The 18,870-nt window shown below is 39.4% G+C and overlaps 1 protein-coding gene across 1 annotated transcript in view; it reads left to right on the top strand.

Moving 5' to 3' along the window:
- The window catches only part of ENTPD1 (ectonucleoside triphosphate diphosphohydrolase 1), a 107,519-nt gene that overhangs the window by 51,155 nt on the left and 37,494 nt on the right, over window positions 1-18,870 (top strand). Inside the window, exons 2-3 of the mRNA XM_081267736.1 lie at window positions 8,883-9,007; window positions 17,885-18,002. Of these exons, the coding sequence (XP_081123862.1) occupies window positions 8,883-9,007; window positions 17,885-18,002 (243 nt within the window). The remainder of the gene's footprint in view (window positions 1-8,882; window positions 9,008-17,884; window positions 18,003-18,870) is intronic.

An 18,870-nucleotide genomic window follows, 5' to 3' on the forward strand; every position in this document is an offset into this window, starting at 1 on the left:
GCTAGGCAGTCTGAGTAAGTCAGTTCATGCTGCTTCCATTATTACCCAACACCAGTGATACATGACCACTACAGATTGCTCACTCTCTGCAAATACCCACAGCTTGTTGACAAATGCAGCTGCTCTAAGAAAGGGTAGAGTCCCCAAGGCACAATTTTTTGATTTCACATGTAGAAGAAGATTCATTTAGTAGAAGCAATGTGCTTATTGCAGAGACCATCAATACACCAGATTGTTATGTCTTTTGGCTTGGACACAGGGAATTCCTGTCTGCAGACTCAGTGACATTACTTTGCCAGAAACAACCCTCCTCCCTGTCAGCCCTATGCTTAAACATGGGATTCCTTACTGACCACAAAGACCTTTTATGTGTAATGTAATCTATGGGCAGCAGAATTCAGGGAAAGCCAAAAGGGGTCTGGGTGAAAGGAGTGGGTGGGGGGTGATGGGAGGAAGTGAGAAGAGGGAGAGAGGGAGTTCCTTTGCTTCCTCATTTCTCATACACAGAACTTCTATTGGCATTTGATTTTTGCAATAATCAACATTTTTATAGTCACACACACACAAGTGGCTGATAATCTTGAGAAGAGCATACCAAGCAAGAAGAATTGTGGGGTGGGCATCCTGGGATTGGTAGAATCTGATTTGGAGGAAGAGCTTTTTGGGCATCTCACCCCCATCTCCTGTCTGGTTGTTCCCTATAAAGCTCTTCTCAGCCAAAGCTGAGTTTCTGAGGGGATCCATTTAGTATCAGTTAGGCTATGCTAAGATAAATGTGTTCCTTTTCTAGCTAAAAAACTGTGAATAGAGAATAACCAGCTAATTTAAATTTCAAAGAGTAGAAATAAAAGATCATAAATGAAAGCCATTAACTCCTCTGAGCTCTCTGGTTCAACAGCTCTGTGGAACAGAACATGGATTATTTATTCAATTGCCTTTCTACCTCTCTCCCTGTTCTCACTCTCATACTCTCCTTCCTTTATAATCCCTGGCTCTGTCTTCTTTGTCTTCTTGCCTGTGTCTCCTAACCCTAAGTCCACCTTATTTTCCTTTCCTATCCTTTGCCTTTGTCCTCTAACTAGCTGTTCATAATTGAGGTCTTATTGACATTTGTAGTACTTAAGCAAAACAAGAAAAAAAGGCAGGGAAACCTCTCCTCTAAGTTAAACTGTTTTGTCCTTGAGCTTAACTCTGGATAGATTAATTAAAAGAATAAGAGGGGTGTGAAATAGAATAAGATCTTTTCTCCTGAATAGAATTTGGCCAACTGAGAAGGAATGAAGCTGAGTAATTTCCTTCTTTTTTAAATACTTATTTTTTAGTTATAGGAGGACACAATATCTTTTATTTTTTATTTTATGTGGATAAGCCGAGGATCGAACCCCGTGCCTCGTGCATGCTAGGCAAACATTCTACCTTTGAGCCACAACCCCAGCCCTGAAGCTGAGTAATTTCTACACCTCTCTAATGTAGGACAATACTTGAAGGCATTGGAGTTGAAAGACTTGAATCAAATCCCTCCTCTGCCTTTTATAAGATGTATAACTGGGCAAGTCCCTTAATTTTCTCAAGAATCATAATCCCAGGCTTCTGCTATTTAACTCTAAACTTCAGTCTATCAGAGATCAAATACTCCATGATTTAACAGGTAGAACATTGATGGTATCATCAGTGAGAACATTCTAGACTATCCTTCAGCCAAATCCTTAATACCAATCATTTTTCATTAATGGATGACGGAACTAGCTACTACATATGGTACCATGCTCCAAGTACTGTTTAAAACTCAGCATCGGTGTAGGGTAGGGTGGTGGTTAAAGCCTGGGCTCTGGAGTCAGTGTTTAATTCCTAACCCAACATTTACATGAGTATAACTTTGGAATAGTTATTCACCTTCTCTGTGGTGGAGTTTCCTCATCTGTAAAGTGATGGTAATGATAACCTCATTTGGAAATAGGGTCTTTGTAGATGTATTAAGTTAAAGATCTTAAGATGAGATCATTCTGGTTGTAAAGTAGGCTAATGATTGATGTTCTTTGAGAAGAGAAGGAAATGGGACACAAAGAGACACAAGGGGAAAGGCCATGTGAAGAACGAGTCAGAGATTGCAGTGAGGTGGCCAAAAGCTAAGGAATGCCAAGAGTCCCCAGAAGCTTGAAGCTTGAAAAGACAAGAAAAGAAGCCTCCAGAGCCTCCAGAGGAAGCAATGTCCTGCAGACACCTTGGCTTTGCACCCTGGCTCCCAAAATTGTGAGAATATAGCTCTGCTGTTGAAGCCACCTGTTTGTGGTAATTTTTGAGTCAGCTCTAGGAATCAGATACAGATGTTTGCAGCTGATAATAATCATACCTTTACCTCATAAGCTTGAAGTAAGTTAAATTAGTTATAGTCTCCCAAGGATTATTGCTAGGGTTAATCATCTTGTGAGGTAGACATATTATTATTTAAAGTGCTAAGAGTAGAATCAGGATGACAGTAAGAACTCTTTTAAGTATTGTTAGCTCACTGAATCTTACATAGCAACCATATGTGGGAAATACTATTATGACTCTCATTTGGCACATAAGAAAATAGAGATTTACTAAAAATGTGATTGTTTTAGTCAGCATTTTTATTGCTATTACCGGAAAACCTACAAAACCAATTCAAGGAAGAAATTTATTTGGGGCTCAGGGTTTCCAGAGGCCTCAGTCCATAGATGGTAGACTCCAAAGCTCTAAGCCCGAGGTGAGGCAGAACATCATGGTGGAAGGAAGAACATCATGCCAAAGGAAGACAGCTCATGACATGGCCTCTAGAAAGCAGAGAGGGTTCTGCTCTCCACAAAATATAAACCCCAAAGATACACTTCTGCCTCTTCCAGCCACTTCCTATCTGCATATAATTACCACCCAATTAATCCATATCAGTGGATTAACACACTGATTAGGCTAAAGTTCTCTTAACCCAATCATTTTACCTTTAAACTTTTTTGCATTATCTAATACATGATCATTTTGGAGACTCCTGATATCTAAACCATAACTGTAAGCTTGTCTTGGACTCTGCTCCAGCCTTAACCATGCCCCATAAGTCTGTGGAGTTGGGCTTTCTGCTGATGGATCCTGGAGACTGTTGGCTTTGTGACCTTTCATGATAACATTCCTTGAGGATACACTCCCCAGTGGTGAACTATCACAAAGTTCAGAAGGTATTGAGATGATTGTCCCATGTAATAGTGTTTACTCCTCCTGGATGTGTCTCTCTGGCCCTAGTCTTAGCATAAGCTCTGTTATGACAAATCCAGACTCTGTCTACTGGCTGTGTGGTCATCTTATGACCTGACCTCATTGGTACTAGCCTCAGCAACTCAGAATCACGAGAAGCAGGGGTATGGTGCCCTACAAGCTATATTATCACTCTCTAGTGACTTAGTAGGATATGGTGTGGTTACATGTTCATCCTTAAAGTGCTGAACATAGATTATACAAATTTCTCTAGAAAATTAATATCAATCAGAGAAAGGCCAGACCCTCTCTGGGACCTCCAAGGCTCCACAAGCAAGGCCCATTACCCCTCTGACCATCATTTAATACTCTCCCTCTCTTTATTCTTCTAGCTGCCCTGGCCTTCTGCCCAGGCTCTGTCCTACCTCAGGTCTTTGCATGTGCAATTCCAGTGCCCTTAAATGCACTTACCTCTACTCCTTTGACTCTTACTCAAGATCACCTTCTCAGAGGCCTTTCCAATCACCCTATCCTTCTTAATCTTCCTTGCTTTTTCCCTTCCTTAGCACTTGTGATTGTTAAGACTATACATTTTCTCTATTTATCTTATTTATTGTGCTTCCCTCCAAACTAGAACATAAGCACCATGAATATGGTGACATTTATCTGTTTTGTTCACTGCTGTAGCTCAGAGTCTAGGGAAGGTCTGATGCTTACTATAATACATTCAATAAATAATTGTTCAAATAATAAATGAAGCTCAAGCCCCTCTTCAACAACTATAGAACTCTTGAAGTGGTTCACATCATTAAGTATGTAGAAGTAGCACAGGAAGAGAGGACTACTGTAATAGTTGAACTTTCTGGGGCATAGAAGGGAACACTGCTATTGAGCTTGATGTTAAAGGAGACAAGAAAAAAGACTTGGTACATATTGAGGAGAATAAAATTCCAAGTGAAGGAAATCTTATATTGAAAAAAAAAAATCCCGAGAATCCAAAATGCGTTCATTCAATACGGGATATGAGAAAGCCAAAAAAAAAAAAAAAAAAATCCCTGTCCTCGAGGAGCTTACATTCTGGTGGTCCTATGCCAGGCATTCTGATCATAGTCAAAGACAGAAAGCAACATGAAGCCATCACAAGTTCTTGATCAGGAAGACCCTCGATTACACAAGATCTCTGCAGCCACATGAAGGATGGATTTGATAGGCAAGGGAAGTAAGAAGGGTGGGAGTGCCCAGAATGTTCCATAGTAGAAGATCAGATATGTAGGGCTGATGGGAGTAAGGCAGATGGATAGATATCACTGTAGAAGGTGGGTCTGTCTAAAAGGCCTGTGATAAAGCAACTGAGAAAGGATCTTAAAGCCCCAGCATGTGAGGACAACATAAACATGTGCCCCCTAATGGAGAGGAAGGAAGGTGGCAGAGACCATTGGAGGACTTTGAGCAGGGAGTTGGGGAAGGCAAGGCCATATTAGGACAGTTCCTTTGATCTTTGGCCTTGGTGCCATCACTGGGCTGTGCGACCACAGGAAGGACCATGGTCTTCTCTGGTCTTATTCGCCAGTGCTCATGCACATTTACCATTTTATTCTCTATAGTCAGCGTGTGACCCATGAGAAGTTGGAAACCATTTGAATCTAGTCAGTTGCACCGGATCTGTGGAGCCAAATTTTTGTTGCTTTTGTCTGAAATTTGCCACCTGTCAACATTCCAAAGCTGTTTATTAATAAGGACAAGTTTTAAGATACTATGTTTTTGGTACCATACATGCTAAGCAAACACGCTACCACTGAGCCCCAGCCCCAACCCCTACCTGGACTTCATGATAACTGTTTTGATAAGAATCAAAGAACCAGTTTTTCTTTTTCCTGGCATAGCCAATTGTCTTGAATTCAATCTGTGTTTGTGAGAGACACCTCAGAGGTTTTTTTTGTTTGTTTGTTTTTTAGTTTTTTGGTTTTTTTTTGATCAAAGAGGAGTCGAAGTTATTTCCAGGCTCTTTTGCCTTAAACATAAAAACCCTCTCACTTGTCCCATGAGAGGTAAAACAGGAATGGGATGGAGCCTTTTAATTGTCTAGTATAGTGAGCCAGTTCAGAGGAAAAAACCCATTTGGTGAAATTGTTTCTTGAAATTATTTTCTGAAATACCATTTTTGATTGTCTGATAGAAATCACATTTGTGCTATCCACAACACAAATGGAGGGCTTTTCAGGGGGAAGACAGTCTGTGAATTTTCTGTAGTAGAACTTGACTATCAGTTGGCAGATCTGAAAGAACTCTAGGGGCCTAAAAAAAGGGAACAGTGACCAGAATAGTGTGTGTGTGTGTGTGTGTGTGTGTGTGTGTGTGTATGTGTGTGTTGCTGAGGACTGAACCCAAGGCCTTGCACATGCTAAGCAAGCACTCTACCACTGAGCCACACCCTGGCCCAGTGGTTCCTTTCAAGAGCACATCCCAGCTTTCTCAATTGGACCTGATGTCTAGCACCACTTCCTGAAAAGAGTCTGGCTTCCTGCATATGAAAACTGCCTGCCACATGGCCCGTGAAAGACAGCAGTTTCTCCTCTCTGGGCAATCTGGCTGGTTTCATGAAAAACAAACAGCCATTGTGTTTTTTCTTTGGTACTACAGCTTTTGAAATCATCTATGGAAAATACTTAAACTTTTTCTCTGGCTTGAATCTTATGTCTTGAATAAGAAATAAGAATACGCTGGGTGCTGTGGTGCATGCCTGTAATCCCAGATTCAGGAGGCTGAGGCAGGAGGATCACAAGTTCAAAGCCAGCCTTAACAACTGTGAGGCACTAATCAACTTAGTAAGACCCTGTCTCTAAATAAAATACAAAATAGGGTTGGGGATGTGGCTCACTGGTCAAGTGCTCCTGTGTTCAATTTCTGGTATCCAAAATAAAACAAAAAAAGAAATAAGGATATGATTAAAGGCTTGAATATATCTTAGTAATGTGGTCATCATTGCAAAATCTGGACAAATGTGGAAACATGTACATCCAACTGTTCAGTGAATAACTCCTTATTTGGAGTTAACAAAATACTCTCACTAGGAAAACGAAGAAACAGTTATAATTACATCAAGCTGGACCCTGCCTCAGGTCTTTTGCAGTTTTTGTTCCCTGATCCTTATTCCTGGTCATCCAGGCTTCAGCTCAAATGTCACAGTCACAGAGACGTTTCCTTGACTCTCAACCTAACACCTTCTGTCCCATCCAACTGTGCTCAATCACTTTATCACATTCCTTGGTATCAGTGTGGCCAGCACCCTGTCAGAGCAGGTTTCTGACCAGGAGGTGTGAGCTGCCTGGGAAAATAAAAAGTCTGAAGTAATCAGTAAGAAATGTGACAAAGCCAAAAATCAATTTAAAATGTGGAGAACCTGATGGGTCTTCCAGTCCTGAGGGGAACTGGAACTACAGAAAAAGGTCCCGATTTTTTATTTACAGGGGAGTACATAAAAGGCAGGGATAAGGTTTCAATGGGAGGCATCTTCTTTCAGTGCTTGTGGTGCTGCTTTCCCGTGCAGGGGTCTTGTAGTAAACAGTTTGATTGGCATTTAGCCAACTGGGAAGCTTTGCATGAATTTGTGAGCTAGGACAGGGTGCCACGTGACTTGGGCATTCTCAAACCAGAGGATTCCCACTGGGAATTCCCCAAATCAGGCTTCCCTGCCTAATGGTTCAAACGTTACCCACTTCACACACAGCTCATGGATGGCTTCCTACACCTTGATTTAATCTCTTCTTAGAGTTTATCATGACTTGAAGTCACTTACTTACTCCTTTTCTAGTTTATCTGTATCCATAACTGGATTATAAACTCCAAAGAGCAGGGACTTAGTCAGTCTTTTTCATTGCAGTAATTTGTATGATAAGAATAATGCCTGAGTAGACTTGGAAGGAAAATAAGATAAGCAAACTGTCATTTATAAAAACAAAACAAAACAAAAAACTTAATAGGTAGAACTTTTTGAATGCTTGAGAGGGAGTGAAGCATTCAAACTTCTGCTGCCCTTTATTCATCTAAAGCACATGTTTGTTAGATCTGTGTTTGTCTATATCACAGCTTAAGGAATTAAGTTGGGGAATATTTAGGATACTTTTTCCAGATCCCAGATCCCTGGCATCAAAGAGAACATTTCTGATACAACAGTTGTACTAGGATGTTTTGGCTTCAAATAATTCAGATCCTGTCATGTGGGAGGATGGGCTCAAGGTTGGTTGATTTAGCAGCTTAAAATGCCATCAGGGACTCAGATTTTTTCTTTTTTTCTGCTCTACTGACATTACATTCTAACCAGGCAAGACAATGAGAAGAAGATAAATGCTTCCTGCTCTGCACCTCTGCCTCAACAGATTCCTTCCAGGTTCTCATGGGCCATAATTAGGAACATACCCACTGTGGAACAAATCACTGGTGAGGGAATGAGATTACCCAGACTTGATCAGATACATCCTTGAACCTGGGGGAGAGGCAGGTATATGAACAAAGAGGAAGTTCTTTGGGGACCTGGGGTAAGGGAAAAGTGTTGTGCTTTGTTGAGCAGCAACAGATAATGAAGTACATAAAACTTTTTATCCTATGTTTTGTAGTGTTCGATGTAGTGTTTAAAGACTTGTTAAGGATTCTGGGGATTGAGGCAGACCAGAGACCCATATAATTACAGATCTTTGTTTTAAGTCCAAGTTTCTTCTGAACAGCATGAGGAAGAATTTCGATTTGTGTGCAAACAGCTCCTACTCACCAAGAAAGAGGGCAGAAAGAAACTCGGTTCCTTATTCAGCTGTTTGGATCCCACCGTGTTGTTAGAGAAGTACAGACTGTTCTGTAGAATCCATCTCATTTGCATATGCTTCTCCATTTTGTTATCATATCCTTCCCCAAAGCCTAAGAACAAAGTTTAAGGATTGTTTGGGGAGTTGAGGGAGGTAGAAATTGGAGTGTCAGGATGGAAGGAATGGCACGGCCAGACCATTTCCTATTCACTTTCTCTGATCTGTTTATAGCCAATTAAAGTAACTTTTATATTATTCTTCTATTGGAGCTTTTTGTTTGTTTGTCTCTTCATAAGTTGAGACTAAGAAGACAATAAATAAGGGGAATGATGGCCCAACATATTCAAAACACCTCAGCCTCTAGGTTATCACCAATTGCTTACCTTCAAAGGATGGTTGCAATGCAAAGAGCATGTCAAGCCAGGCAATGTCATGGAGAGGTGGGATTTGATGTTTGGTAATATATACTTAATATTTTAAAGATGTTAAACAATTTGTGGTAAGTTTTTAATTAAGGTCTATTCTTGTTGTTCATTATTTGTCACTTGTATTTTGATAGACCCATATGACCTATTAAACTGCCAGTTTGAGACTCTTCCCTGTCCTCGTGCCTTATCTGATCAGTGACCTAGTTTTGTCCATTTTTCCTTTTCATAACAACTCACTCAGTCTTGGCCCCTGCCACAATACAGGCAAATATATTTATGTTTGAGTTCTTCCTCAGTTATTTTATAAGTGCCTCATGGCTAAAGATAGGCTATTTTCTTTTTTAATGTTTCTGGTAACTTCTGATAACAATCAAAAGACCAGACATAAAAGTGAGAAAATCATTGTTTATTGATTTCTTATTGATATTTTCTCTTCTGATTTTGGTTTTAGATTCTAATGAAAACAGTTGCACCAAAAATATCCTGGTCATCCTTGGCTTTTCCTGTGTCATATCCGTGATAGTTTTGATCGCTGTGGGGATTTCCCAGAACAAACCATTACCACAAAATGTTAAGGCAAGTCAAATCCATGTGTGTTTGTGTGTGTGTGTCTCTCTGTGTGTGTGTTTGTGTATGTGTATGTGTGTGTGTGTGTGTGTGTGAGAGAGAGAGAGAGAGAGAGGAAAAGCCCCAAGTGGAGTGTGGAAAGGGGTGTGAGGACAAATTAGAGCATATGGGAAGAATTGAGGATACAGCTCCCAGTTACAAGTTACAATCCATTGGATGAGGGAGATAAAATGGAAACAGATGCTCATTCTGTAAGAGGAAATGCCTTGATTAAATTAGTAGCGGGACGATAACTGCCTTTATTATTGTTCAGCCACTCAGTAGGTCAGCCCTTCAACAAAGATGACTACTTCATTAACCTCATCCACATCTTTGTTGTACCATGTTCTATGGTCACAGTCATATTCTCATATCCTAGGGTCTAGTTTTATCTCTACAATTTACTCATTTTTCATCATGGGTCAATCACAACACTGCACTCTGCTCTTTTTGCTCTGTTATTATTACTATCACCAAAATAATAAAATTTATTAGCTCTGTATAAAGCATATCATAAATCAAAGATTATAGAGAAGATGTGTTTCTTATCTTCAAAAATATAGAAAAAGCAGGAAAATAAATACAAAAAGGTGAAAGGATGTCTGCATGTATCAAACAGTCATTTGAAATAAATTCTTAGGAAAATTTCTTGTGAAATTTCTACATTTAAAGAGCTAGTTAAAGTCATTAAAATCATTAGGCTTATTAACATTCTGTGTTGTATTTCTGCTTCATTTTCAGTTTATTAAAGTCTTGAATTATGTTCATTATTTAATCTGTTCATTAAAAAACAAAACATGTACTAAATTTATATCTATATTGGAAATAACACCACTTTAAACTTGCACTGAAGTGAGAGTAAACAAATCTATAAAGGTCAGGCTGGTACAAACATGCTAACAAGCACACATGTGCACATGGGCAATGGCATATCCAGAGGTAGACTTAACTACAGAGGTCCTTGAACGTGTGTGCAGAAGTACATTCTCTGGTATTTAAGGTGATGACCTGTGAGGCTGGATGGATGAATGCACATGCCAGGGTTCTGAAACTTATGCCTCCCACCCAAAGCTCTTGCGATAAAGAAGAGGAGTGGGTGTTACATTGGTGTCCTTTTGTCACACAAGTTCGCCCCAGTGAGGCTGAGTGCAGCAGCTGCTTTGTGCAGACAGAAGGCCGAGGCTGTCTCACTGTCCATGCTCTCTTGCCTTTTAATGTTGAGTGATGTTGGTTCTCCTGGCAAACTCCACTCACAGTAGAAGGCTCATGACATCTTGGTTCTGCTATTTGTTTACCAGCTCCAAAAGAGCATGACTGCATTCTTGATATGACCTTTTTGCATGTTCAGTGTTACATCACTGGAGAGAAGGACTGCCCAGAAGGCAAAATCCATGACAGACTCGGGCTCTGTGCTCCCAGTGAATACTTGTGGTCATGGATGACTTTCCTTCATTCACTCTGGTCTTCAGGTCCATTGTGCTTCTGTGTTGTTATGTTGGCCTGGCAAATGGAACAAGGGCTTTGGCATTCTTTCAGTCAAAGGTATGGGTATTTGAAGAGCGGCCACTGACATTGAAATGAATCTATGTAACATCACTGATTTATTTCACACAAATGGAGTTTGATATAAGAAAACTAACTATCTGTTGAGATTGTACACTAATTTTAGTATGAATTCTGCCACATAAAAGGCAGAAAAAAAATTGGGCAATACAGACAGAATAGTTCCATCACTGCAGAAAGTTCTACTGGACATTGCAACTTTAGAGTAAACTCTTTGAAATATCTGTGAAACCACTCAAAGCTAGGTTGAATGATTAAGATGTGTGAGAAAACATTTTATAAAATCTAAAGTAAGGGAAAAAATGAAACATTTTTTGTGTGACTTGTAAACTAGTACCAGGATCATCCCCAGATATCATGGCTACTAAAGCGTTTTAGGTGGTTAATTGGAATAATGTACAATCGTCTCTCAGTATCTTTGAGGGATTAGTTCCAAGACTGCCTCATAGATTCCCAAATCTGTAGATGCTCAAGTCTTTTATATAAAATGGGGGATTATTTGCATAAAATGCCTGTACAACTTCCAACATGCTTTAAATCATCCCTAGATTACTTATAATACCTTATATAATATACATTGTATGTAAGTGGTAGTTATACTCTTTTTTTAGATAATAATGACAGGAAAACATAGTCTTAATGTTTAGTATAGATGCAATTATTTTCTGAATACTTTTGCTCCTTAGTTGGTTGGATCCATGGGTATGGAATTCACAGAGACAGAAGGCTGTTTTGTGTCTACAAATTACCACTTAAAAAAATAACATTATTTGGACATTTGTTCTGTGTTGATGATGCAATATAGTGTTATATCTACTGACCCTATCTGGCTTCAGCCTTGTTGGGGAGGTGGTGGCCTCATGCCTGGGGCACATCTGCACAACACTGCCACAACTCCTTGTTGTACTGATGTTTTTACTTGGCCAAATACTGCTAGGGTATGCGGACAGTGGCTAGGTTTCATTTGTCTTCACATACATTTTATTTGTTCATTGATTTAACAAAAAGTCTTTGAACATCTGCTCTATTTTCAGTTTTGGAGAGAGAGTTATAAGCAAGATTGGCAAAGTACACACCCTCATTGAGTCTAGTGAGGGAAATAATCATTAATCAAATAAGCACAAAATAAAGTTCAGTTACAAAGAACAAAACATCTGAATTGGGTGATGGCTTCCCAAAATTTATTGACTCAGTGAATAAAGTGAACATCTTGAATAGATAAAACTGCTCCCTTCTTGGATGTGAAGAGCACCAGACCTGCCTTGCAGCAGGGAGCATCAGTGTGAGAAGCAGACTCTTGCTTCAGGACCCTCTAGAGATCCTGGTAACCCACTGTCACCCCTAGTGCCTTCTCAGGGCTTGGGGATCTACTCCTTAATTACGTGCTCCCCACTGCACACTGGGAGTTGGTGTACTGTCACATTAGCATGAATATCCCACATTTTGGCCCACAGACTAGCCAATGTGAAATCACATGCCTTCCTTAAAAGTTTCCACTTACATGGAATATAGCCTCAGTGACTAGACTGTTTTCATTTTGTTTCCAGATCTACTGTTTTCTAGTTGAGACTTTGGGTAATTAAATTCCTCAGTTTTCACATACAAAGAGATAATAACAGTACCTACTTGAAGAATGGTTGTGGGGATTAAATGGTATAGAATATATGACTGACTTCTCAGAGTTCTGAGCACATCAGAAGCCCTCAGCAGACACCAAATGTCAACATTGCTTTACTGAAGATGTATTCTATGAAAGACCTCAAGCTTATAGGGTGGTATGCATAGCTAGCACTCTGTAGGGGTTCTGACTGCTGCTAAAAGGTAATTGCTCTTCCCCATGCCTTTGTTTTTTTCAAAATGAACTAAAGTGCTACTCTTAGATTAGTATTTCTGATTTTGTTTTTATGAAGAATTTAGAAGGATTTGCTTTGCTTTGCTTTCCAAATATTCTTGGAAAATATCTGTATTAATTTTATTCTACTGGACTTTAACATTATCTGCACTAGAAAATAGCATCTGGAGATGGATTATGGTCATAGTTTTAGAACAATGTGAATATACTTAATACCATTAACTGTACATTTAAAAATGGTTAAAATGCTAAATTTTGTGTTATGTGTATTTTACCACTGTTTATAAGACAAATGACAAAGCAAAGCAGTAGTTTGTATTGAAGAAGTAGCATCTCATTTAAAGAAGAAGAGAAACCAGAAAGGAAGAAAATGGTCTGTAAATGTTTATAGGTCCTGCTTGCATCTCTGTAATTAATCTGGTTTGTTTATAGAGTACTAGAGTCACATTCAAAGGATAAGCTTTGTTTATATACCAGCCTTACTAAGCCAGACTGATGAGATGGATAATGTTGTTAAAGCTTGGGAACTTTGAAGAAAGCTTTTGAAGAAACAGTATGTCTAAAGGAACCTGTGAAATTAGTGATCACACTGTTGCCTGTGTTGCCTGCTATCGTAGTTCATTTTGAGTTTCTCTAACATAATGCCACAGACAAGATAATTTATAAAACACAGAAATTAATTTTCTCATTAATCTGGAGACTGAGAGAAAATAGCATCTGGATCAAGCACCCAGCATGTTTGGTATCTTGAAAGGTCCTAGTCTTTTTCCAAGATGGAAACTTAAATACTATATCTCAGGAAAGGAGAAACACTGTTCCTCGTATAGCAGTCAAGAAGAGGAGGGCAGATGCAGATGTACTTTCATTAAGCCATATTTGTCGTTAATCCACTCCTGGAAGCAGAGCTTTCAGGTTCTAAACACTCTCATTAGGCCCCCACCTCCCACTACTGTTGCGTTGTTGATTGTGTTTCCAAACAAGAATATTGCAGGGGAAACATTCTCCTGGCTTATAAGGTATTTGGAGGATTGCATGAAACCATTCCAATGCCACTTCTTTATATTAGATTGTAAGTGTTAATCTCTTTTAGGATTGCAAGTTCCATCCTCCCTTTGTTATTTCATATGACTGGACAATTATCTGCTGAATTCCTTTTTTTTTTTTTTTTTTTTTTGCTTAATATTTAGTAGTATATACCATGGAGGATGCTGGCTATACTGTGGAAAGTACAGTAGATCTTCCCTCATGTGGGTTAAAATCTAATGGGAAAAACAGACATTAATCAAATAGCTACATAAATACATAATTACAAAATGTGTTCAGTATTGTCTTTATAAGAAAAAGACAAGCATTCTAATTAGGATGGTAGAACCTAATCAGAGGAGAACAGAAAAGGTGGGGATCTCAGGCGAGGGGCTTTCTGGATAATGGCACTGGAGCATAAATTGTGTGGCCCATAGACAGGTATAAGCAGGCCAGTGCAACCGTAGGAGTTAAAACAAGGAGATTTAGACAAGAAGATTCAATGTCCCACTTCTAGAGAGTCAGGAAGAACCTCTGACACTCCAGTTTTCTCTTTCTTGCTACCTAAAGAGATTACACAAAAGCCTGGAACCATGATATTTATGCAGGTAGAATTATTTCCACCCCAAGGAGTGGTCTGCCCTACCTTCATGTGGCCTCTAGTCTCAGTGAGCTCAGGATCTGTTGCCATCCACATTTACATGTCTTCACAAGGCCACAAGGGCGCTGGTGGCCCTATCCATCAGGAAGGTCATTTCTATGGTTCTGCTTCCCAGACCATCACTTCTGTTCATGAGACATTGCTCATGAAGATCAGTTATGCTCTCTAAAATCATGTGCATGATCAAAATTAGCTTAGGACAAGATTGTATGCACAGTAAGATTACAACTGTATTAAAATATGCATTGAAAAAAGACTAGAAAAAAATTAACACATTAATTTTAGGAATAATAAAAGTATGTAGATGGAATGTTAAATGTCATTTTTTCTGTTCATTTTCTAAGTGATTAACTTTTAGTACTCTTAAAATAGAAAATAATATTGAAAGAACAATAAAGGATTGATACCACTTGAATCTTTGATTTTTTTTCTTTGATATGAAGGACATGTTCACATGGGCTTTTAGAAATGTTTTAAGTATGAGCCATAAAGAAACACTGAGTTCTTCCACTGCCAGGCTTCTCTGAGACATTCACTAGATAATAGGCTTGTTAGGCTAGGAGGGGGATAGAGCAGGAACATTCCCTAAGCTTCTGGGAAGCTTTAAATGCTGAGATGCTTTCTGAAATGTGCCCTGGAAAAAATGCTGTGGTGATGGAAAAAAATCAAAAAGTGGTGGCTACCTGGGCTACAGGTAGACCCTATAGCCACAAAAGGCATATTACCCAAATGCCCAAACTGAGAGCTTCCAGAAAAGGATTGACACCACTTTTCTTGAGATAGCTTTAGCTATCTCAAGAAAAGTGCCAATTTTTTAATTTTACAAAAGATTTCAGAAGAAAGAAGAGACAAATTTGGTGCAGCTCAACAGGTTAGCATTGTATGCTGTAAACAAAAGGTAAAATGTCCTCAATTCTTGAGTAAAAATGCACTCTGCCCCCTTTTCAAATGCTTGCAAACAAAATGTAGTCAATGCTTTCATTTCTCAACCACCTCACTGTGCAGGGCCTTAGAGAAGCAGGCTGAGAGAAGGAAGCCTGGCAATTTGGAAGGGTGACTTTCATGTCTATAGTTGGAATAGAATGTTCCAATTCCAGATAAAAGTGGCTTGTTGTTGCTGCCTCGCTACCTTTTATCATATGTCCTTGCAGTTGGAAAAACTTTGGCAGAGAGAATTCAGGAACCCTGCTAGTAAACAATAGAATTTTCTACTGTGTAACTCTTTTTCCACCCTGGGAAGTTTCCCATGGTTCCAGAGACTCTGGGCCCCAGTCAGTGTCCCTTTCTGCCCACAAAGGCTGCTAAAGCCTTTCTAAGATTCCTTTGATAACAAGCCTAGATGCAAGGTCTGTCCAGCCTGCTTGCTTGCCCTGCCCAGGGCCTTTCTTTCTGAGGGCAAAATGCTAGTGCCTCAAGGGGCTCCCTGTGTGCATGAGAAGGCAGGGAACACTGTGGAGGTTAGACAGGCTCAAGGGTCCTCACACCAGTACTGCTTCCTGGTCTGAAGTGCATTAAAGTTGGTCACTCAAGAGGCCCTATCTTTAGCTATTCCTAGTGGTCCGGGGAGGTCTCATTCTTGTCCTAGTTTCTCCCTGGAGGTTTTTAAGTCTTACTACTTGATAAGACAATGTGAGGATGGCAGTGGCCGGGTGGGGTGAGAGCTAAATTAAATGCTTTCAAATGGCAGACCACACTTTGAGGTCCTCAGTGAAATAAGCAGCAAAGTATGACAAGGGTTGGCTCCAATTTCAGAAGTGCCTCCTTTGCTTCTCTTCCTTTTGCTTCCCCATATACTTCCCTCCATGTTTCTCTCTAGGATAGAGATCATGGAAAGTGCATGTGCCACCATATTATCATCACAAGCCCATGGCAGATGTCATTAATCTCCATGCAATTTTTCTTCCTGATTCAGCTCAGGGATATAACCAAAGTGAGTACAAACTGATCAAAATGGGCATTTGGCAGTCTACTCCTGGGTAGATACCAAAGAAAATGAGAGCTTATTTCCACAAAATGCAATGTGCTAGAATGTCCTTGGCAGCTATACTGCTAACATCCTCCAATGAGAAACAACCCCAACAAAATGTGTAGTATATGCATATGATGAAATATTCTGTAATAATGGAAAAGGAAGAAGTACTGATACACACAGTTTGAATGTACTTTACAGATGCAGGGTAAAGTTACACAGAAAGGAGGAGCACACTATGTGAATCCTATTTATTGCAGTTCAAAAACAGGCAGAACTCATCAATGGTGATGGAAATCAAGACAGTGGTTATGCATGGGGCAAAATGACTAAGAGGGCTATTAGGAATCCTACTGGACAGCTAGAAAATGTTTTGTACCCTGATATTTGAAGCTGGACAGATTCCTGTACAACTAGGCTTCTAGTATAACCACCACCAATTAGTTGTTGGTGGTTATACAGATGTGCACATGTGCAAAATTTCAGAGATACACATCTAAGATTTGTGTAATTTTTTTATAGTCAACTTTACCAGTTTGAAAACGATTCCCCATCCCTTGCTTCTCTTTCCATGTATAAGGCTTAAGCATACAGTCTTGAGTCTGACTGTAATTCAAATTCATGCTCTATCCCCTATTGGCTTTGTATATTGAATAAATTACTTAACTTTTTGTACTTTAGCTTCTCACCTCTATAGAAGAAATAAAAATATCACCTACTTTATAGAACTATTCTGCTTCATATTACATCTGCCTGGCACATTCAATGCCCTCCTGCAATATAGTATGGTAGTTTTGTTCTTCTCCCTCTCTCCTCTGACCATCTAGTTCTTCTTTAAGCTGTCTTTTTTCCTTTTCTCCCCCTTTTCTTTCTTTCTTTACTCTCCCCTTACTCTTTATGAAGATTGAGCTCAAATCTTCTGAATACAATTTCAAAATTAATGACACAATTAAAAAGCAAGTATATTTAATATTTCCTATGCCTCTCTTAACAAATCATATTACTGAACTAAAATTAGAAGAAGGTATTGATTATTGGCTTTGAAACTTTCAATGGATTAATAATGGTTCCCCAACTTTTCTGTACAACACAATCACAAGGGATTGCATAAAAATTACCAAGCCCAGGCCCACATACCAGACCCATTAGATCACAGTATCTAGTAGGGGGCACAGGCATCATGGTCTGTGCAGCTCTTCAGGTGGTTTCAGTGTGTAGACAAGTCTGGCAACTACTACATTACTTGCTTTCTGTTCATTCCTTGTGGATTTGAATTTTTGCTGTACCTTAGAATGACCTAAGAAGTTTCTAACTAATATTTCCACTCAGGTTCTGCCCTGGGTAAGGCCTGACATTTCTAATGTTCAGTCAGCATAAAGAGCTTTGCCCTAAAAAGACAGGTGTCTTGGTCACTTTACTGATACAAGTAACTACAGCCCTCCATCCTGGCCTAGTGTTCCTCTCAAATCAAAATGCTTTCTTAATTGGGTGCAGCATCTCGGGAGGCTGAGGCAGGAGGGTCACGAGTTCACAGCCAGACTCAGCAACTTAGCAGGGCACTTAGCAACTCAGTGAGATCCTGTCTCTAAATAAAATATAGAAAAGGGCTGGAAATGTTGCTCAGTGGTTAAGCAACCCTGGGTTCAATCCCAAATACAAAGAAAAAAAAAAGTTTTCTCCTTGTGGTTTTGATAACCCTGTCCTTGTCGAATTTCTGTTGAAAGCTGAATATGAAGAATGATGTGATACTGATAAGTTTTTGTCTTGTTTTGCCTTCAGTATGGAATTGTGCTGGATGCAGGCTCTTCTCACACAAGTTTGTACATCTACAGCTGGCCATCTGAAAAGGAGAATGACACAGGGATAGTGCAACAGATAGAAGAATGCCAAGTGGCCGGTAAGGTGAAGATAAGGGAAGGGGACACATTGGGATATGTGAACATGACAGGCTATGCAAGCAGAGCAGAAGAGGAGAAGGAATCCCAAATATAGGATGCCAATGAAGAACACAGTGGAGCTGCTATTGTTACTTTTTACCATCATAAAAATAATATCAAAATTAGTCCTTAATGATCAATCCCTTGGAAAATAAGCAAACCTATAAATAATTGTAGCTTAGTGATAGAGTAGCATGTTAATATGCACCAGGCCCCAGCAACACACACACACACACACATACACACACACACACACACACTCATACGATGGAAGTAATTAAGTAATACCAATTCCCCACTAATGGGACACTTCTGTGTGTCTTGCACTGACCAAGAACTAAACAGTTTTTATTTCATTTCATCCTATATCTTCCTGCTGAGGTAGGTATTATTTCCTATTTTTTTACACTTTTATTTATTTATTTTAAGTCGTTATATATAACAATAGAATGCATTACAATTCATATTACACATATACAGCACAATTTTTCATATCTCTGGTTGTATACAAAGTAAAGTCACATCCTTTGTGTCTTCATACATGTACTAAGGGTAATGATGACCATTGCTTTCCACTGTCTTTCCTACCCCTAAGCCCCCTCCCTTCTCCTCCCTCCTCTTTTCCCCTTTGCCCTAGCTAGAGTTCATTTAATCCTCCCATTCTGCCCCCACCCCACTGCAGCATATTATGTATCAGCATCCATATATCAGAGAAATCATTCAGCATTTGATTTTTGGGGATTGGCTAAAGCATAATATTCTCCAGATACATCAATTTACCTGCAAATGCCATGATTTTATTCTTTTTTAATGCTGAATAATATTCCA

The sequence above is a fragment of the Spermophilus citellus genome, assembly GCF_964194105.1.
Source record: "Spermophilus citellus genome assembly, chromosome: 15".
In the NCBI taxonomy this organism is placed as follows: Eukaryota; Metazoa; Chordata; class Mammalia; order Rodentia; family Sciuridae; genus Spermophilus; species Spermophilus citellus.